At 41.6% G+C, this 23,132-nt stretch overlaps 1 protein-coding gene across 3 annotated transcripts in view; it reads right to left on the minus strand.

Annotated features, from left to right (window-relative positions):
* BMPER (BMP binding endothelial regulator) overlaps positions 1-23,132 on the minus strand; it is a 255,226-nt gene that overhangs the window by 59,994 nt on the left and 172,100 nt on the right. For 2 of the 3 annotated variants that reach the window (XM_068972503.1, XM_068972504.1), the window contains exons 12-13: positions 18,717-19,046; positions 11,662-11,998 (exon numbers count right to left, since the gene is read on the minus strand). In XM_068972503.1, the coding sequence (XP_068828604.1) occupies positions 11,662-11,998; positions 18,717-19,046 (667 nt within the window). The remainder of the gene's footprint in view (positions 1-11,661; positions 11,999-18,716; positions 19,047-23,132) is intronic. The other variant, XM_068972505.1, reaches the window with a different exon arrangement.

A 23,132-nucleotide genomic window follows, 5' to 3' on the forward strand; every position in this document is an offset into this window, starting at 1 on the left:
CTGATTGCTTATTCGTATGGAAAAGCTTTCAGGGGTTTTGAAAGGTCTTCTGGCCCATAGTCTTTGAGCAACTCAGATGCATCCTACCTTTGTGCTCACACATGGGCCAGATGCTTGGGATACAATGAAGAAACCAGCTCACCCTCTTGCTCTGTTTAAACTCCAAACCCTAGGTAAGACAGTAAAGATCACAGAGAAAAGCTCTTTCATGTTAAAAGAATTATTAATTCCAGTATTGTCACCACATTTCCCCCTTTCCTTGTAAAGTATTTATTTCTCTACTCTCTGTGCCCACTGACCAGGTTCTTTTCAAGCCTGAAGCCAGCAGAAAGGAAGCAGATTTTTACAGATACATCCTGTCGGCCATCCCTGGGCTTACCAGCCTGGTTCCCAGTTCCAGGCCTGTCTGTGCTTTGTGCTGGGAAAGGGAGGATTTGGACAGCTCTGTCTCTGCCAAGGAACACTGGCTCCAACCTGGGTCAGCAACAGAGCAGCACTGTGTCCAGCTTTCTCTCCAGGGAGGGCACTTGCTGGGCACTGGGTCATTCATCCCAAAGTGACCAAGGTGGGTCCCAGGACTGGGTGCTCTGTGAAAAGTTATTTCAGTGGCCAGGAGAATTCTGGATTTTAATTCACAAATGGCCCAGCCAAACAAGTTCAGCACTTCTGCTGGGTTTGGCCTTTCAAATAAGGAAGCAGTAATACCAGGGCCTTTTTATTTATAAAACAAGATAGTAAAAGGTTTAGTTTGGTGCCTGTATTTTTAATTGATGTACAATGTTATCTAAGTTATAGGTATGCAGCAGAGTAATTCACAATTTTTAAAGGTTATACTCCACTTATAGTGATTGTAAAATATTGGCTATATTCCCTGTGTTGTAGACTATATTCTTGTAGTTCTTGTATTTCTAGTACCTTGTATCTCGTAAGCACCTATATTGCCCCCTCCCATGGGTAACTACTAGTTTGTTCTCTGTATCTATGAGTCTGCTTTTTGTTATGCTCACTAGTTTGCTGCATTTTTTAGATTTCATATTTAAGTGTTATCATGCAGTGTTTCTCTTTGCTGGTTTATTTCACTCAGGATAATATCTTGCAAGTCTATCCATGTTGCTGAAAATGGCAAAATTTCATTCTTTTTTTATGGCTGAGCAGTATTCCATTTGGTGCCTGGACTTTAAACACACCCAAAAAAAAAAAATAATGCCACTGAGCTCCAATGACCACTTTAGCCTAGGTGGGCATGTGCTTAGCTCCAAATCCTTTTCCAATGAACACACTCTGTGTTCTCATCTCTCATGTGTGAAGCCTGACTATATAGGACAAGGAAAGATCAGCCCCATCAGCCATAAAAAGGTCTTGGAGTAGACCAAGGCTCAAAGAACTGAGTCCCTTGAGAATGCACAAACACCCGGAAGCAGTTCTAATTTCTCCACTCAAGCTAAGGTTCTCCAGGTGTGATCCCAGAATCCCGCATCACTTGGGAACTTGTTACAAATGTACATTCTCAGCCCTTGGCCTAGACCCACCAGATCTAAACATCTAAATGTCTAATCTAGCTGTCTAAATGATTCTGATGCCTGCCAAAGTTTGAGAACTATGACCTAAGGCATACACAGTCTATGAAGTTGGTGACTACACAGTTGGTGACTACACAGTCAGTGAGAAGTAAATGAATGAAGAATAAATGATAAATCTTCAACTTTACTGAACCAATGCCCAATATAAGCTGCTCCCAAGTAATGGCTGAAAGACAGTACAGTGTGCCCCCTTCATGTCTTATGAATGCTGGGGCATAAACTGTAATGATCTGGTCGTGGCCTTGCCTCCTGACCCACAGTCCAAACCCCTCTCAGTTTATGACACTGCCCCACTGAACACCTGTTTGCTGCCTATGCCAGGCTCTCGCTGGCTTTCATGTCTTTGAACACATGGTCTTCCATGGCTGGAATCTTTTCCTTTGTGCTCTTCCCCAAACCCATATTCCTTTTGTGCAGCTAATCCCCACATATACTTTTGGTTTCAGCTTAGAAAGTCACCTCCTCCAGGAAGCCATGCCCCCGGAAGATATCCATAGCATCCTATGCATCCTCTATTAAAGATGTACCCTTTCCTACCTACACTCCTGTTTACTCATCTTTCTCACCCACTGCAAAACTCTTGCCTGCACTGCAAACTCTGTGAGCCAGAGGACTCATTTATCTCAATCACTGCCATACCTCCAGCACCTTGAACAGCACCTGTTGAATTATTTAATCAATGAATCCTAATAATAAAATAACCTATGTGTGTGTGTGTTCACAATAGATAATATATACCTGTTTTAATTTATTATTGATCTCATTGATTCATAGACATGAATCATTGACTTTTAGTCTAGAAAAGAGACCTGTAGATATAGAAAAATAATAATTCAGCATTTCTTCCTTAACAAAAGAATAATAATTCAGCATTTTCTTCCTTAACAAAACTGCCCCCACATCCAGTCTTTTTTTTTTTTTAACACATACACACTCCTGAATATTTGGTCCCTGATTGAAACACCAGCCCCTGTGAAAGCCTGTGTATGAAAGCTAACTGCTCCTTTTGTTTGCCAGGTCAGAAGAAAATTGAGATTGACTATAATATTTCCACACAGGACAATGTGTAGGAGGATCCAGCATTGCAAGAGCCTTCCTCCTATTTCATATGTGCACACTGTCCATCGACTGTAATTTTTGCCAGCTTGATTGAGAAATAGTCAAAGAATCCTGGATGACCATCAAGCCCAGGACAGCTCTGAGCTCCCAGAGCACAGAAGCCAGTGAGCTACCTCTGCAAAGCCCAGAGCCCTGCCAGGATGCTGACTGATTTCACAAGATCTGACTCTGTCCCTGTGGCTTCACTGACTCACAGTGCAGGGCTCACAAAATATCTAAGATCCAACCCATCTGTCTGGGGTCTGATGGAAGCCAGCCCACACAGGGCCATCTCTGAGGACACCTGTGCCCAGGTTTCCTTGGTTCTGAGGCATTCTGGCATCCAAGCACATACCTTAATTTTCCATGGAACTACCTGCAACCTCAGAGATCAGGGCAGAATGCCACTAGACTGTGCTATGATACAGTGACACGGTCAAGGGAAGTGGATTCCTTTGTGCTTCCACCTGGGCATTTCAAGGGAAACCTTATCCAGCCTCATGAGCAATCTGTTGGTGATATTATCTCTATTTCACACAAAAAATAGATATTCAGAGCTGTTAGATCTCTTACCTCTGGCCACTGTCACTTATTCCTCAACTCGTTCCAAAAAGGATTTATATCAGCTTACAAAACGACATGCAGAATGCAATAAAATGAAAACTTACTGAATGAGGAAAACAGGAAAGGCTCAACAATGAAGTTCAACAAACACATCTCATCTGAACCTTGACCGGGGGAGGATTTACTTCCAATCTCATGCAGTTATTGGCAGCACACCCATCACTTTCTAAAGGCACCAGTACTGACAGCCTCCTTTCTAGTCTTCGACAGGCCACACTCTTCCCGCACTGGGGCCTGCCCTTCCCCCGCCCATTACAGGCCCTCCCCCAGTCCTTCCCATGTTCTGTGGGCTCCACTCAAAGGGGCACTCCTCATGAAGACTTTCCCATCTACCTTATTCCAAGTTGGTGCCCTCAGCCCACCTTATCACATCACAACCAATTTCCCCGTTCCTCTTTTCACGGCTGACAATGCCTTGTTTCTTATTTATTGCTGTCTGTCCATGGGCTGTCTGAAGGAATAGCCTTTGGATCTCTTGTTCAGTCCCTAGAGCAGTCCCTGGCATGCAGCGCACACACACACGCAAAAGCTGCAAAGGAAGTGAATTAAATGACTAATGAAATCCTCCTTTATAAGCTCATGGCAGAAGCAGGATATTCAAAACCTTGAGTGGACAATGATAGACTCTGAGAGCAGCCATACGGGCTCCAGCTAAGTTCTGAGAAAGAAACCCAAGAGCAGGTGTCCCATCAGCCTGGCCACTCAGGTTTCATGGGTGGCCCTGAAGTGAATCCCCTCACCTCTCAGTGCCTCACTTAGCTCAACAGTAACATAAAGAAAACATTCCTCATGTCAGCCACCATTCTTGTGGCTGGAAAGGGCTTTTTACCTGTTGATAATGAAAATATAATAAAGCTAAACCACACGGCTTCCTGCTCATTGAAGAGTCATCAAAGTACCGTAAGCAACCAACAGAGTTGCTACAAAATAATTAGTGTTTTACCTGCTACAATGACACTCATTCAAATCTGTGTTCAAAAGCCCCATCTAATTACAATCCAGAATACAATTTTCTGAGGAGAAACACTGCAGGATTCCAGGAAGTTTATGCTGAAAATAAACTTCAAGCTAACATTAAAATCAGATTGAAATTACATTTAACCTTGAGCCAGGAAGGTTGTGTAGTGAATTAACTTGGCCCAAAGAGGGTCTGGCTTTGACCTTTAGCTCCTGGAGAGTAATCTCTAGGCCCCTGGAATGCCCTGCCAGACAGGAGAGGCTTTTTTTTTTTTTTCCTGGGCCCTTTGGGACTTCCTTGCTGGCTCAGATGGTAAAAAGAATCTGCCGTGCAATGGAGAAGAACCAGGTTTGATCTCTGAGTCAGGAAGATCCCCTGGAGAAGGGCGTGGCTACCCACTCCAGTATTCTTGTCTGGAGAATTCCATGGAGAGAGGTTGTAGAACTGAACACAACTGGGGGACTAACACTTTTGGCTATGAGACTCTAATAATGTGCTTTATGCTGGGGGCTTTGGTTCCAACCTCCAGAAGAGCTGGAGACTTAAGGCTTTAGTATGACCTCTGGGAGGGGCCACAGAAGGTCAGCCACACAGGCAGTGGGTGATCGAGTTCCAATAAAAACCTGGGATTCTAAAAGGCTCAGGAGAACTTCCTTGTGATGCTTCTATAAATAGAATCACAAACTGTAACAAGAGTCAATGCTAGTTCATGACTCCACGGAATAAGACGGTGGCAGAGGTCAATGCAGAAATACCTATAGGTCAAAATACCACACAGGAAGACGGCGAGCACAAATGCCACCCATCTATAGACAGAAAGGACAGGCTGAATCCAGGAGGTCCAAGTGGCTTACAGGTGAGCTGTGAGTAGGCAGAGAAGGAAATGGCAACCCACTCCAGTACTCTTGCCTGGAGAATCCCCTGGACGGAGGAGCCTGGTAGGCTACAGTCCACGGGGTCGCAAAGAGTCGGACACGACTGAGCGACTTCACCTTCAGAAGCAGACTCTGTGACTCAGAGGCATGCTCCTGGCAGTCACAGTAACAGACTCATGCAGTAAGAAGAGCAGATCATTTCTGAAGCATCAAAGATGACAGAGGCTCTGACTCATCTATCCTCTGAAACGACAGAACAGTGTGCACATTCTGACTAAAAGTGTGTAACAAGCGTAGGGATAAAGACCTAAGGTGAAGCTGACACTGGGGGTAGAAGTCACAAGGAGATCAGAGAGAATAAAGATGACAGAGAGGCTATGAAGGGAGCTAAGAAAACCTTCCCCAAAGCAGAACTTCCAGGAGTGATGCTAGATGAAATACGAAAGAGGAGAAAAGACATTTCCCAATACCAAGTAAACCTAAAATCCAATGCTGGCGTGAGACAACGGCCACAAATACAACACAGTATATGTGCTAAATAAGGATAAACACAATCAGCATCTCTAAGAAAGCAAATAAGAACATTTACAGAGGCCCAGGATGAAACTTGAGCTGTGCCTTCAGCTTAAATCAATGTAGAAAATGAAGGCATCTCAGGCAGGGGAAAGACATGGACACAGAGGAAGGAACTGGCATTATATGCTTAGATACAGTGAAGGAGCAGCCTAGGACTGACTCTAAAAAAAAAAGGCAAAACAAAAAGGAGTGAGCTACTGAGGAGGAAAAACATGTTGAACTTTAAGGGCTGAAGTCTACTGCCACCTGGTGTCATCTTTATTACAGATACAGAGTGGCTGCTCATCCTGAAAGTTGAGTTTGCGAAAGGAATAATGAAAAAGCACGTTTAGAACATCACACTATAAAATGAACATCTCATTTGATTTAGGACCCTAGTTCTAATGGCAATTTGAGACAACTCATTAAAAGTTGCAAACAGAAATGTTCCAAGAACGTTCTTCTTTGAAACAAGGCAAGATTGGCTTGATTTGAATTATAGAATAGCAGTTAGCCTTATACGATTTTCTCATACAAACAGACATACACACATAAAGTCTGTATTCCTTGCCTGGATCCCTCCTCTTGTTTTATAATAAATGGTGAGTTTCCTTTATAGGAAAACACAAAGTGGGTCATCCACAAAGGCTGTGATCTCCCCCTGGAAGGAAGCCACCAGCAGTCCCCGGACGCCATTATCTCCAACACTGCGGTGCTGTCGGGATTCCAACGTTCTCCTGCACAAACTCCCACCACCTACCTCCCAGGACCTCAGCAGGAAGGACATGTCTGTGAATCCTCTGGCCTCCCTTCAACTCCTTACAGATGTAAAAACCACTGCATGAAAAGAAAAGAACATTTCCTAGACTGGTGATCCCCAGCCGTTTTCCCAAACCGAACAAGTGAGCAGAGCTTTCACTCCAGTGAATTATACCCCACAAAGGGGAGTGAGGAGAGGAAAACAGTCCTGAGACAACCATGGTCTGTAAATGCCTGGGCTTCGCGACAGTGCACATTCTTTCCTGGCTACTCTGAGATGTGGGCCTGCCCTAACGGGAGAGGCCCGCTTTGCTGACAGGTTATACACTCACTTGCAACTACCTCATCCAAGATTCAGACCTGAGTGTGGGAAGAAGCCCACTGCTAGTGTTTCACCAGCCCAAGGTAGAGGTGGTCTCTCTCTCCCCAGAGTGGCCCACACAGCCCAGCCCATCTCCTGGCTTTCTTCTCTCCTGGGGCTGCCAGGCCTGGGCTCGTCAGCATGGTCTATGTCAGGGTGGTCAGTGGACCCCGTACTGGCTGCTGAGGACCTCCAGGGAGGCTCTGGGGTTGGGGGCAGCCTACTTCTCCTGGATTTCTCAGCTGGCAGTCAAGACACAGATGGAGAAGGCAACACGAGGCTGGGGGAGGGAAGTGAAAATAAAGGATGAGCGAAGAAACACAAAGACAGCATCTTCTCCTCAGGGGAGCCTATGTTGGAATCCAGATATAATTGAAATGATTTCACATTCATGCTTCCACAGGATACTACCTACCTCCCTTGCTACCAGAAATGTCTCAGTAACACACCATCGAAGGCTAATGCATAACACTTGTGAGGGAGATTAACTAACTGGAGGACAACTCAATTTTTAGGTGATTCATGATCAAGTTATTTTGCATCCAAACATATTCAGTGGGTTAATGAAACCAAATCATGCTGATCACAAAGACTTTGAACATTACATTTTTATACCAAATGAGGCCATGATCGGTGGAACTAATTTGTGAAGAAAAAATAAGCAAAACCAGAAAAGTTTCCCAAAAGAGAGAAAAAAAAAGTCTTGGCTACTATGTAGTCATCTCTTATTTATTTGCAAAAGTTTTTGAGTTTTTAGACAATAGACAGTTTACTATTAAAATTTTTGAAGTGGGTAAGACTAAAATAAAATGAGTTCTAAGTCCTAGACATCTCAAACGTAAACTCTAACTCAGAAAAATCAGAATTGTTATTTTGATCTTATAGGAAGAACTATCTCATATTTATAATAGAATTCTCCCGGTGGAAATTGCCACATAATTAAGGAAACCCAAAAGGGGTAAAATTTCCTCAGAGAAATACCTCCTGTATCCTCTCCCTCTCTACGTAACAAATACAATGGTACTTGGAAGGTTGCATTCGTATATTATGCAACTTTATTCTTTGTCTTAGAGGAAAATACAGATATTTCTTTGAAGGATAAGGAGAAAATGAAAGGAATTGAATTTATATACAATTTACATATAGGACTTTTCATGATATCAAGACATATCTCTCTAGTCCTATACTGACTCATAAAAAAGATCACAGCGCTTAACACACAGAACAGTGTTTTAAGCTTCGTTTTAGAAATTCCACCAATGACGTAAAATAGGCAGGAAAAAATTTACATGTGTGGAATGTCATGTGATAGCTATTTTCTTCTTTATTCTTTTTCATGTTACTTAAATATTATACAATGAACATGTATTGTGCTCTTTTTCTGGAGTATAATTGCTTTACAATGTTGTGCTAGTTTCTTCTGTACAATGAAGTGAATCAGCTGTATGTATACAAATATTCCCTCCCTCGTGAGCCTTCCTCCCTCCCCAACTTCCAACCCCCCAACCCAAGTCATCAGAGGGCACTGAGCTGAGCTTCCTGTGCTTTACAGCAGATTCCTACTAGCTATCTATTTCACACATGGGCATGCTGCAGTTCATGGGGTCACAAAAAGCCAGACAAGACTTAGCAACGGAACAACATTTGCATATACGTCAATCTTAATCTCCCAATTTGTCCCACACTCCTGTTCTCCCACCCACATCCATTCTCTATATCTGCATCTATTTCTGTCCTGGAAATAGGTTCATCTGTACCATTTTTCTAGATAAGGCAAAAAACAACAAGTTTTTAAACATTTACAATGCAATCTTAACTTACATATTTCATTCAATGTCACAAAAGAGAATTTTTTTTCATTTTTAATTGCTCTGCAGATACATCAGTGAGACTCTATCTAATCTGTTCTCCACAATGAGAACAGGAAAATATACCAAGTATCAGAAAAGTAAGTGGCTGAGCAGGGGCAAGTTTCTCCAAAAAAAGGAAGGTACATAGGATAAAGCAGACTGCCTGTCTATCACATGCCAACATGGCACTGCCCATTGACCTCAGGCCTTGGAGGAGCACCACCAGGTACCTGCTGCTATGTCTAGTCTACAGACAAAGAATCTGAAGCTCAGCAAGCTACCAGGACCACACAGCTACCAAGAGGCAGAGTTGAGGTTACACCCAGCCTGGAACCACCCAATACCTTCTTAGTCCATTGCTTCTCAAAGGCTCCCTAAGGTTTGGTCCTTGCTGGAGATCACTTGAGAACAGAATTCTCTTTCCATGTGGACTCTGTTTCTTTCCTTTCTCCTGCTACATCTGTGCTTGGAAGAAAGAAAGAAATCCAAGATCTACCCAATACTGGCGACCCTCATTTGAAAATTCATGAAGGTGAACCTCTCAGTTGGAGACTGAGGTCATCAACAAAGTGAGTGACAGTCAGGATCGCCCAGCTCTGCCTTCCTGAGCTCCCCTTGCCTCTTCCAGGGAGTGGCTGGCCTGGAAGAGGGCTCTGCCCCTACACCACACACAGCAGAACATAAGCTCACTTCCCACCATACTCTATCCTCCAAACCTCAGTACACAAAGATCCTGAGAGCATTCTCAAAAGCTCTCCAAACTCAGGCACCCAGCCCTTTACACAGTGACTCCCCTATCCCTTACTGTGCCACTGTAGCAACTTTCAAGAGCAGAAGGCAAGCATCTGTCTGGCCCCCTAACAGTTTCCATTCTCTCTGTTCATGTCAACGTCATTTCTCACGACTGCTGCCAAGGTGCTCATCATATTCCTGCTCACAGTCCAGGGATCATAATACAAAATAAATCACCAAAGAGCAAAGAAATAGAAATTTGCAAAAAGGGATGAATCTCTACAGGCCTGCTCTCCAATTTTTGCTTTCAACACATTCCTTTGAAATGGGATGAAGACCAAAGGTGTGGACTGCTAGGGTCCTGGGAGAAGTATAGCCTTTTCATTCTAATTCAGACTGAGAAGGGCCCAATCCAAATCCATGACTGGGCTAGGAGAGCATCCAAAAGAGGCCTTAACACTGGCTAATCATTTAATTAATGATAGAAGATATGATAGTAGCCAACAATTACAGAATACTTATTACTCTGGGGCACTGGGTTAAGCAGATGTATTTATGTTCATCATCTCACAGAATCTGAATGATGGCTCTTCAAGGTAGGGTCTTTTACCATCTGCTTTTTCCAGATAAGCAAACCAAGGTTTGGAGAGCTTAAATAACTGTTTAAGTTTGTAAAGCTGGGCTGGATTTTTAGCTCAGAGAGACCACAAAGTTCTTAATTACTGTGCTCTGTTGCTTCCTATTCAAGATGCCCTGGTGGCTCAGCGGTAAAGAATCCACCTGCCAATTCAGGAGACATGGATTCAATCCCTGGGTCCAGAAGATCCCCTGGAGAAGGAAGTGGCAACCCACTCTGGTATCTTTGCCTGGAGAATTAAACGGAGAGAGGAGCCTACAGTCCATGGAGTCACAAAAGAGTCAGACATGACTTAGGGACTAAACAACAACTGCTTCCCATCAGACTTTTAAGTGATGGGTATTTAGTTTCAAAGTGAAGCCTGGTTTGTCTATCCAGGTGCTTAACTCACTCCAGAATGTATTAAAGATCTTTCGGTTTCAATAGACAAGGGTGAGGTCAGTCTATTGGGTGGTTTAGGGAAAAGAAAGAAGGGAACCCAGAGAATTCAAATTACAACCAGAAAATGGCTTGAAGAAACTAAATACATGAGTTGGAGCCAAACCGTTGGACAGATGCAGTCATGTTCAGGAATTTGTGATGACAGGGATCATCCTTTTTCACCACACTTTGAGCTGACTTTATAGAACTTTATCTTTTACATCCAAAGATTAAATAAAATTTTAAAAATCACATTTAATAAGAACTAGGGGAAATAAACTGGTGGCAATTAAAGAGTAAAAATAACTTCTCTGTGGCTTCAGACCACAGGAGTTTTCTCATTTTAAGAGGCATGGGCAAATCACTTAAACAAGGCCTTTTGGGGCTGTGTTCATCTCATGTTTCCTCCCACACCCAGTGGTGGTTAAAGTTATAGATAGTCACAGCTCTTGAACCCATGGAATCGTGTAGTAAATGGAAGTACAACCAGGCCAAATTCATCCATTCACAAATGCAACCTTGTAGCATGGATGCCAAAGCCAAGTCTCCTCTGTAACCAGTTGCTTTGTATGGAAGGGGGTTAATCAGAATTAGAAAAGGTTATGGAATCCACAGTCTTACTGAGAGACTTCCTTCCTCCATCTCTTAAGCCCTGTTTCTATACTCCTCTAACTCTGGACACAAAGTCTCATAGTTGGCTAAAATCCAAGGAACTCTCATCTGGCCACCTCGTTTTCTATGTGCAGATCTGTTTGGGGCCAGACCATGGGAAAGACCTGATGAACCCTTCCTCAAACCTGGAATAACTGAGCTCACTGAAATACCCAAAGGCAGCCAGAGCAATTTGAGATTCCCACTTCTGCCCTATACCATCGTATTTCAGGCCAGAATTTGGGAAGCACTCCTCAATCTTAGAGTCAAGCTAACACCTGGAAAAACCCTAGGGTGTCCCTAGCTTTCCCGTGAACCTGCAGACACAAAAATAATCACTTATAGAAGATAACTCTGAAGTACTCCCTACAATTTCTTACTTTGAGACATAATGTGGGACTGATTCAAGAGGAGATCAGTCTCAAGACAAGAAAGAAGTAGGGGTATTTAGACTATGCTTTGGGGGCCCTGGTACACCAAGGGATTTGACAGTTTCTGTTCCAAGGTCAAGTCTATCTCTGGTGCGTAACCCAAGCCCATTCCTGAAAGCACTGTGCTTACCGGTAGAAAGTAGTGTAGTCCACAGTTGAGTGGCAGGTCTGAAATTCCCAGGATTTGAGTTTCTGGCATTCTCGATGGGCTCTAAGCTTTACCTTCACTGTCCCTTGACACAGTTCAGGTACTGGTTTTCTCTGGGGTCTGTTACAGAACTCATTGGACTCCACTCTCCAGGACTCGGCAAAGTCATCCACATCAAACTTGAAGCTTCCATCTCCACCAATTAAGTCATCACGCTTATGTCCATTGTAGTTGCCACAAAGACCACAGAGTTTGCCCTTGAGATGGGGGGCAGCCATGACTTCTACAAAACTGTCTCCGTCCCAGGATATTTCCAAACCTAGAGGAAATAAGGAGCAATCACTCTTGAATCCACCAACACTTTTCAAGTGTAGATTCTTATACAGTACATATGACTGTTCTCTAACAAGGAACACTAAGGACCTCACTGAAATCACAATTACCTTTCAATCTCTCCGCATCAAACATTGTGTGATATAACACAAATCAGTTATTGGGGCTTAGAACTTTTTAAATGTATGAGTTTTGCCCTTACAATGTTATCTTACATAGTGTGACTTACAGATGATTCTTCATTGATCATGTTACTCTAGGGTTTATATTTTTGCCCTTTTTCAGAGTAATTGTCTTGGTTCACATCATGTTTTCATTTATCCAACAACTACTATAATGTGGAAATGGAAAGATAACAAAGATGATAATTTGCAATGTAATTTTCTCTTTATCTAATATTCTCCCCATATGATGATATTTAGAGCCAAGTGAAAATTTCCAAATTATTTGCCATAGTGGAAGTATTAAAGTAATAAATATAAAGCTTCTGAACACATCCTCTTCAAAGGACAACACTCATACAAATGAAAACATTTGCCTCCTCATTATTTTACAGTCATCCATGAGATACACACAGCTGTTTAATCCATGGTTCCATGGTTGAGACGTTATGAGACTTAGGTTGGGGTCTCCATGCATATCTGGGCTGATCATGAGCTTCAACATTTGAGTAAGCATGGGGGCTACCAGGCCACAGGTCAAAATTCCTCATGTGCTGGACAGAATCACCTGGACAGCACTGTTCACTGAGGGAACGATCTTCACTCCACAAGGTTGAGAACATAATCCCCTCTTGGTCTGCTGAACTGATCATCTAAACAGTTGGAGAATTTGTCTGAGAACATTCATTTTCTCCTGACCTACTAGCCCTGAGTATCTAGGATTTACTGTAACAAGTGACCCCACTGAAAAGCGGAATTTCTGTCATGGGTCGGACAGCCAGGCTCTGCTGTCACACAGCACGGATCAGTTTGATCAGGATGTCAGGAAGAAATGATGCAGTATGTGATCACACTACCCATAAGACAAAGGAGAGGGTTTCATGAAGAGTCTTTCAAGAATCAACCCCGAGCAAATGATGATTCTGGTATTAACATTTTCTGTATGTCTCAAGTGTGTGGTGGAAGCTCTTCTTACTGTTCTCTTGGTAGTATCTTGGCAGTGCCTGAGCCACCCAGTGAATGGATGAACCAGGTACCAGTGCTGTAGATGAGCACCGAGGGGACACCTGCAACAGCTCACGGTGCATTTCTGCCCTGGGACTCCTCCTTACTCACTGTCACTGTCTCCTAAGAGTGACAGCCCACAAAAAAAGCTCTGTTTTAACAGAAAAAATGGAAAATATCCCCAGCTGTGTGTTTTCAATCTTACCCTCTTGGATTTCTGACAAAACCTAGTCTTTGATTTAGTCCTTTCTGAGTATCCAGAGAGAACTTCTTCTTTTTTTAAAAAAAAAGACTTTATCTTTGTTCCTGAAGGATTAATATTAGCCTGATGAGTAAATGCTCAGAAGATGCTCAGAAGCTGGGAGATAAGGTGGTGATGAGAAAGAAGAAAGGGGTGGGGAGGGATGGAATGGATCTTGTTTGAATATAAAATTGGCATAAGGCAACATTAGTGATGTAAGGGCAGTAGGAGACACCCAGAAGTCAGATGCTGCAGATAATATTCCCTAAGCCAATATTCCTTTGGTCATGGTCCTAGAGGAGAGAAACCTGGCCAAATAGCGTTCTGCGAGCAGGCCTCACAAGTGACATAAGAAGGAGTTACAGATCTGCTTTAGGGGAAATTATTGGAAGGATAAACCAGTGGTCCAAAACTGGATTTCTCAAGAAATAAACCGAAAGACTCACATGGAAATCACGAACGGTACCTGAAAAGAATGGAAGTATTCTCAGCCCAAGGCAAAGGTAGAGCAGGTTTCTTGGTCAGGAGAAGCAACTCAGTTCCCGAAAGCAACTGAATAGAATTAGGTAAAAAGAAGGAAAGAAGGTCATAAGAAAGTCTCTTTTGGGCTTTGGGAGTAACTGAGTGAAGAGAAGACAATGATGGGACAAGGTGATCAGAGCAAGGACATGCTGCTAGTCTGTCCACACACTGGACTGATCTTCTGTGAGGATCTCAAACATTGGGTCAATTCTGACAATCACAACTATTGTATAAAACAATTTCTATTTCTTCATGCCCCATCATCGAACACATTATCTGGCACATAGTACATTCTCACTAAATGAATGAATTACCCTGCAAATTGACACAATGAGTCGGCAAAGCCAAAGAAATTTGTGAATTTCATGCCAGTTAAGACACTGAAATAACATTTTGAAAAAAGACAAGCAAACTATAATTTGATTTGTAATATACTCTCTAAGGTATAGAAGAAACTTGACCTCATACTCCTGTAACTAGGCAGCTGCCCAGCCAGAGAAATGAAGGGAGAAAATCAATTCCATACAATGCTCTAACTTTTAGAGCATAATTCCAAAGATTTTCCACCTTGCAAAGTTTTCCAAACTACAAATCTCTTTCCTAGACAGCAGGCAAACACTGCTTTTCCAAGTGCCACATTTGTCAAGAATTCACATCCAAAAGAGCTCCAGCAAAATTACTGGCAGTGATACAATAAATTTGAGATTTTGGGCAACTGAGTTCATGGGAATTCAACTCACAGGGAACAAGTCAGTCATTCTTTCTTTGCAATGGACTGGTGGTTCCTGCATGCTTAAGAAGATGCAGGCCCACTGTGTTTTAAATATACTCTTCTCAAGACTCTGGGCTTCTCTGGTTGATCAGATGATAAAGATTCTGCAATGTAGGAGGCTCAGGTTCAATCTCTGGGTCAGGAAGATTCCCTGGAAAAGGGAATGGCTACCCACTCCAGTATTCTTGGGGTTTCCCTGGTGGCTCAGATGGTAAAGATTCTGACTACAAGGCAGGAGGCTTGGGTTCGATCCCTGCATCAGTAATATTCCCTATCCACTCCAGTATTCTTGCCTGGTGAATTCCATGGATAGAAGAGCCTGGCAAGCTACATACAGTCCATGGGGTCATAAAGAGTCAGACACGATGAATGACTAACACCTGTGCTTTTTTTCTCAAGACTCTTGACATCTCTTTCATGAAACACAATCCTCAAAGTAACAGAATAATTTGTAATTCACTCCCTTTTCCTCTTTTTATCATTATGTTAAGAAGATATTCACAGAACAATGTTAGGCTTCCTATTGTGTTTGGATGACTTACTTGACTACAGATGACTTTGTCTATTCTTGTATCATATACACATGTATTTGCATGGTTATTTTTACTCTCTACACGAGTAAAATCCATGCAAAGTAAATTACAGTAGTGACAGGCAAAAAAAAATGAATAAGTTGTAATTGAAAAACACATTGCTTTTCCAACAGATCTTTTAAATAGGCATCTTATGAAATGAAAATGCCATGGAAGTGTTTGAGGGTTTGGGGTTAGTCTTTTCCGCAGCTGGGATGAGTTTCCCAATTCTCTGCATGGGAAATTGGTAGAAACAACTGGCAGTCAGAAGGCCAAAGCTGAAGCACATGTCTCATCTGGGATGTGAGCAGCAGCTGCATTCCTTCCACTGGATGAAGAGTCTTCCAATTTTCCTTTTCACCAGTGAATGTTTTACCAACCTGTTTTTCACCCTTCAAGTGTGTGACCTGGCTCCAGATTACTAATTTTTTTTCTTTTGGTGGGAAAGTTGTTGGTCTTTTTATTTTGTGGTTGTTTGTTTATTTGTTTTTGGTTGTTATTGTTGCTTTTGCCACAGTCCACTTTTAAGAGAGAGGAGGTGCAAAATCTGTAGACATACCATAGTGATGCTTAAAAATGGAGAATTGTTTCTGCTTAGAGTTTATACCAAAGGAATGTGTGTGTGTGTGTGTGTGTGTGTGTGTGTGTGCGCGTGTGTGTAGGGAAGCCTCACATGCTGCTGTTCATAGGGTTGCAATGAGTTGGACACAACTTAGCAACTGAACAACATGTATATACTCCAGGTTCCTCAGATGTAGAGTTTTACCAAAAGTAAAATACAAAGCCACACTCCCACATGTTAATACTTTCAGGTGGATCTGACGTAACTGTTTCAGGTGGAGTTGATGAAGTGAACAGATGGCAGAAAGGAAATATTTTAAATGATTCGCTAAGTGCCGAGAGTTGGGCGGGGGAGAGAGGGGAGTTGTGACAGGAAGGAGCAGAGCTTTCTCAAGCTACCAAACCTTGCTCTGCCTTCTGTAGTACCCAGTTGTTATTAGATTTGTAACTACTGCTTAATTCCACCCAAGCTACACAGCCACCTGTGCTCTTCTGCCAAAAGATTCTATCATGAAGTGCTGAGTCTATAAACCACAGGGGCGAAGAGTCATTTCTCTCCATCTCCCAACTTACACCTGCAGTCTTGATTTAAACGGCTATTTCAAAGAAATATCCTTTGATCACTTGAGCTTATGAAAAAAAAATTATGGAGGAAGAACAAACATTCAAAGGATATACTGTGATATTTTAGATAGACAATCAATAGGTAATAAAAATGAAAACATCCCTAAGGGGTAGTACAAACTGAGATTTGGGGACCAGAGTAGGAAGGACTATTGCCTGGAAATGGAATTGTTCCATTCAATAGATAATTTCAAAGCAATTTTAGCACCCAGAGATATAAAGTCTTCCCTAGGAAGCAGAAAGTTTGTGCCCTCCGTGTGCTACAGGAAGTTGGTCACCTGAGTAGTAAAGGTACCACATAAATTAGCTGCATCATGGAAAGAGAGATGGAAAAAAGATAAACTGCAAAGCTAAATTCAAGGCCTAGAAGAGTTAAATACACTAATCCAATTATGGCATTTATGATCTATTATTATTTTCTTAGCAGCCTCATCCTTTTGCTCATTTTTACCATGTGAGGTCCTTACAAAGAGTACACTTATTCCGTAAGGTATTGCCAGCTGTGAGAGGAGCAGTACTGAACCTCCTCAACTGTCAGTAATTTTGAATATGCAGAATTCCTTTGAGAATTGGGTTGTGGCTGACAAATAATTTCCATATCAGTAGTATCCATTATGTTCAGCCAGCATGCAAAAAGATAAACAAGGTACTTCTAATTAGTACTGTGTAATGATAGGTTGTTTTGTATCCATTTTACATGAAGCCACAAATTGTTGCCTCCTTCAAAGAGACGAGCTGAGGCCTACATGTGCAGAGTGACATGTCATTTGAATGTTAACAACTGGTGTCTGAATTTTCTGGGGTGGATTAATCCCTCTGAAGTTGAAAGTACAGAACGCTTCACATCTACCACTTTCAAAGTGAACATTCTTCTCTATAAAATGCTCGAATACATTAATATTTAACATTTCTCACTGAAACCACACCATATTCTCTAAATAAAAATCTCCATGAGTTTCTCTTTGGTTTCCTGCCTTTGTTTAGCTAAGCTGGCATTTCATCAGCTCAAATCAATTTACCGAATATATTTTGACTTGAACAGAAAACAACAGGGTTCTGAAAGTACCAGGAGAACAGTCTCTGCAGTCCCTCAAAAGTGGCTGCTCTATCAAATGTTTCCCTTTCTGATCCATATTAGATAAAGAAACTGGAACCCAAGTGATGCTTTTACATTGTTAAATTCTCATCAATGCAAAAAGTAAATAAATAAATAAATATATATATATATATATACTGACTTCCTCAAATATCATGCTTAAAGAAATAGCATGCTAAGAGGACATGCAGTTCAATATCCAACTGACCGAAATATGCACTAACCAAAGGCACCATGGAAGGAACCATTCATGATATCATATAAAATGTGAACAAACTGAATTCATTCTTTGGGGCTGATAACAAAGGGTTGAGTTCTGCTTCTAAGATGTCTCTCTTAGGCAACATCTCACAGACAAGAATGTGGGCCTCTGTGAACCCCTATGAGTCACTTCTTAGCATCTATGAACAGTTTGGCGTAGGAGGAATGTATCTGCCAGTGGAGCGGCAACAGAGTCCAGCAAGTCTCAGGCAATATGTGATGCTGAGAAAACGTCTCAGCATCAGTGGGCAGCTCCATGAGCCCATGGCTGGAGAGAGTGCTTTTAGAGCAAACACCCTAAGTGTCTCCCAGCAGGAGCTGACAGTTGTGCCCATCAACTCAATAAGCAGCCTTCCCCAGGTCCAGAAAGGACAGGACTGCTGGTCACGCAGCCCATCATCCCCACTCCCAAATGCACACCCACACGTTTGCAGTTTGCTTTTGAGGATTCCCTCCTTCTTGGACAGATGTTAATAAGGAAACACTCTTTCTCACAAATGTGAAACTGCACTTGACTAGCTGAACTGGGAAAGACACTAACGATTCCAAGCTGGACATCAATGACCTAAAATAGCAACACAACATGAGACAGTGGTTATCCGGAGAGAACAACTGCTATTTTCGGAATGAGGATGAAAAGACACTGGATGTGGACAGATCGCAAGTTGCGGGTGACTGGCATCAGATTGCAAGGCTCCTCGGTATGCCGATTTTCTCCAGCTATTTTGTGGCATCTGGAGAATGAGGCAGCCCCTGCAGTTGGTGGACTTCTCTGCCTCTGGTTTTCCTCCACGGAGGAGGAGAGGAAGCAGCTGCAGCTCCTGGGCACCAGTTGAGACAGAGGGAAGCGCCAGAGGTACACAGAAGGCCCTTGCTCCCGGAAGCCCACCTGCTTTGGTCGTCACTTTCAAGAGGTAGCCGTCCAGGTCGATGTGGAACTGCGGCGCATGGCAGGGCAGCGCGATGCGCGAGCCGTTCCAGCGCACCGTCAGGTGCTGCTGGAGGCTGACGGTGCCGGCGCCCAGCACCAGGTCCACGGACTTGGTCCAGGAGAAGGAGCGGGTCCTGCGAGCGTCGTTCTTCACCAGCACCTGAAAGGGCGAGGCAGGGGAGGAGCAGTCTTTCGTCAACACGTACTGACACGTCCCCTGAAAGTTAAATGTCCGTCCGTCAAAAGTGTTGTAGTGAGGGTCTCCGAACACCGTGCAGACGCCGGGCTCTGCGGATGAGTGAGAGACAAAAGCAGGTCATAAGCCGAGCACAGGATTCAAAGAGAAAAAACAGGGGTCTCTGCAATAAACCTGATAGGGGCACCTGCCAGGTAAAGGGAGGGCCTGAGCAGAGATGCACTAAGGAAAATCAACTTTAAAAAAGAAAATGTTCGGTTGTTCCAAAAGTTCATACCAAATCTCATAGGATATGAAGTACTTCTGGTGCTTTTATACTTAAAAGTTACTTATAACACTTCTGAGTTTTTAAAGCATCTCTATTTTAGAGCCTTGATATGCTTCTATGGTCTTAATGTCAAGGTTAGAGAAATGAAACTGGGATGATTTTGTAAACAGAACTGGCCAAATTTCATAACCCATATAAACGAGAAAAAATGTAAATAAAAGGCAGCAGCATATATGACAATTCATCAAAGCAACAATATTGTTTCCTTTTAACTGATTCAAAAAATCAGGGAACATGGTATTCTAAATGTTATTCATGGTCTTAAAAAAGTATTATATTCAACACTCATATATTTCTAAAGACAGATAAACAGACTTGCCAAACAGATACATGTTTAATGCTGTTAAGAAACAAAACACTGAAGAAACTGTCTCTGTGTATTTTTTAGAAATACAAGCCTCTTATATTTTGATCTTTGTATTCAAAATCAAAAGTTGGATAAAAAATAAATTGTAAAACCCATCATTTATTAAGTTTAAGAAATTTCAATGAATTCATCACTTCAAAATGCCAGTAATACAAATAATTATGAGACCCAAGTAAAGTTTTATGCTTTAGGGCATTCCAAAGGTTTATACAGAAAATTAAATATCATTTATTTTTTTTTAAACAAAATTTGACATTGATTTGTTTCCCATATAAAGATATTTTATCTGTTTTAAAGAAGGCATACACAACCAGGAAATGAGAAATTCAGAGAAATTAGTCCAAACTAAAATGAAAAGATCAGTTTCTAGAACAGGTCAAGAACATGACACTATCCCATATAAACAATAATTCTGAAGATGTAAGGGAAAAATGAAGCATCCATCAGGAGGAAGGACGTGCCAACAGATCTGGTAGGACCAACTGGATCCAAAGCAAACATTTGCTTTTAATTTCTAAAGTGTTTGGAAATTAATGTTGTTTTATGATACATTATGTCATTTCATATGTCAATTTCATGTGACTCCACATATATCAGATGTATTGGGAATTTTATAAATTAATTACTTGTCTAAGTTAGCCTTTCTTGTCAACATTTAATAAAGACTCACAGAACTGATCGTTTCTGATACGTAGGGTTCAAATACTTTAAGGATTATAGAAAAGGATTACTTAGGGGAAGAAGGTGGGAGAGAAAGCTTAAAAGCTCAGCAGCAACATTTTAATTCCCCCTCCAATTCAATTTCTTTTTTATCCTTTTTTATGGTTGCTCTTTCAGTATGACTCCAATTTTACTCAGTTTCTTGCATCACACGGCACCCAGTGCCCACTTTCCAAATCCCATACCCAACTCCAACTAGTTTTCCCACCTATCTAACCACTCCATTCTGCATTTTCCAGTCCCCTTCTGCATGTTATTACTTTCAAAATTGTCCTACTACACATTTCGCTCACATTCTGATTAATGGAATCCCTCCCTGGTATGAGAATGGTGCTTTCTGGTTGATAGGAAGCAAGGAAGTTCTTCGGGACGCCCCGAGTGGCATCAGGAGAAGTATAGTTCCAAGTTAATACTACCACATGCCACAAAAGAACTAAATGTTAATCTGACCACCAGATGCACCAAATTCAAGCAAAGGGCTTTTTCAGAGTTTTTAATGCCACATATTCAACAAGAAAACCCAGAACCAATCAAGGCTTTTGAGCTCTTGAGCTCACAACAGATGGATTTCAGCTTGCGACAGCCAAGACATAAATGAAGGAGCTGAAATTATGCTCCTGAGAAATCCTCTCTCTGCTGTTGAGCAAGCACAGGGAATCCCTATATTTCTGCCTGGAGTCTGCAGGGGACATCGTATGGCTTCTCCAGGTGTTCTGACTGCAGCTGCATCAAAATTATCACTAACAAACACAGTAATAGCTAACATTTACCAAGAATTCACTACACACCTTAGCACTGTTCTCCATGCCTACTGATCATGGACACATTGTAAGAAAATGGATATTTAGATTTTCTCCTAACATTAAACAAAGAGCTAAGCCTTTGGCAGGGAATCCAGAAAATGAACTATTATCTAGTCACTGAAAAAGTTTGTACTTAATGTTCGTGCTTGAAGAAATATTTATGCCATGGTAAATGAAAAATAGGAAACCAAATTCTATCTATATAACAAATCTTGACCGTGTTAAAATAAATATCCAAACACCTACAAACCCTAAAATTATAAACTGAGGTTGTTTCTTAGTGGTAGGACTATGAGTGATTTTGTTTTTTCTGCCTTACGTTTTTCTGTTTTCATTTTTGTTGTCCTTTTGTTTTTAAGAGTCCAAGTGTGGGCATATGTCAATAAGGTCAATTACATGACAAACTAAATCCTCAAAGAAGCAACAGAAAACATACTGCCTGCACCATGGCCCAGGAGTCCTGGGAAAAGCTAAGCTGAATTGTAGCTGGGCAGGAAGCAGTGAGGGACATCCAGGGATACCAGGCAAGGGAAATTGTATCTGAGCAGGGCTATCAGGAAAGATATTTTTCAAGAGGCCCTAACTTGTAGAAGAGAAGGGTTCAGAAAACAAGATGATTTTCTTTGTAACAGCAAAACAGAAGAAGCCAACAAAAATTCATGAGGAAGAAGATGCCTGAGAAGTACATGCTGCATTTGGGGGCTTTGTATCCTGAACTAAAATAATTTTGAAACCTTGGCCCTTTTTTCTGTCTGCTCAAGGTCCCTATGCCAGATCCCGCAAAAGCAGCGAACACGTGCACTGGAGAATAACTGAAAGTGAAAATCTCAGGGTTACCAAATCTGCCTCTCTGAAAAGCAAAAAAGAAAACTAGAGAAATACTTAGGGGACAAAAATGAACACTGTATCTGCATATAATTTTTGTTCAGCAGACCCAGTAAAAGGAGCCACAGTCCAAGACATCCTGATGTCTAGTCACATTCTTCTGGGAAGCCTGGAGTGATAGAGCTGAACAAACAGACCCTTCCATAGCTATCCTTGCTTGAATATATTTAAGTCAGAGGATGGGAAAATGTCAGTTTACAAGCAGCAGTATGTAAGGACTTTTCACAGTCCTTTAAGTCAAATCATCAGATGTCATTTTTGTTTTGGTTTGTTTTCAGTAATATGTATACAATGTCTAGGCACCGGAAAAAAAGATTAGAAGTGCATAAACCCAAATACTAAGAATGTTTTTTTCTCTTAGGTAATGAAATTATGTGTGATATTTATTTTCCTCTTTCTTGTTTATGTGTACATACATTATTATTTACATTTTATTATTTACAATCACTATGTATACTCCTGGAATAAGGACATTTGTTTTTAAAAATTAAAAGTACTGAATTAAAAAGTATCTCTTTGATGTTGCATACTTTAATAAGAAAGCTAGGAAAATTAAGAGTCAAGCTGCTTCTAGAAAAAAATTCCAATGTTTTGCTTTTATCCTCATCAGATACATTTATTTCTGCCATGAGTATATTTATTCTAATAAGATGCCTTTGTTCTGAGAGCAGTGATTATTCTTAAAACATCCATCAGTGAAAATTAAGGGGAAAGTGTACAGCTTCATTGGAGATGGGCATGGCAACCCACTCCAGTATTTGTGCCTAGAGAATCCCATGGACAGAGGAGCCTGATGGGCCATAGTCCATGGTGTCGCAGAGTTGGACATGACTGAAGCGACTTAGCACACATGTATGCATACAACTTCATGTCATAAAAAAGTAAGAGAAATTGAGATTCTAACCTGCTTCCCCCAGAATACAATAAAACAAAAACAGAAAAGCCTAAGAATAAAAAAAGTATCATTCACGGTTCCACCACCAAGAAATAATCCCTGTTTACCATTTTGGAGTGTGGGGGTGTGTGTGTATGTTTGTGTATATTTTTAACAAAGTTAAGATTATCCTGTACATGA

The sequence above is a fragment of the Capricornis sumatraensis genome, chromosome 5 (assembly GCF_032405125.1).
Source record: "Capricornis sumatraensis isolate serow.1 chromosome 5, serow.2, whole genome shotgun sequence".
In the NCBI taxonomy this organism is placed as follows: Eukaryota; Metazoa; Chordata; class Mammalia; order Artiodactyla; family Bovidae; genus Capricornis; species Capricornis sumatraensis.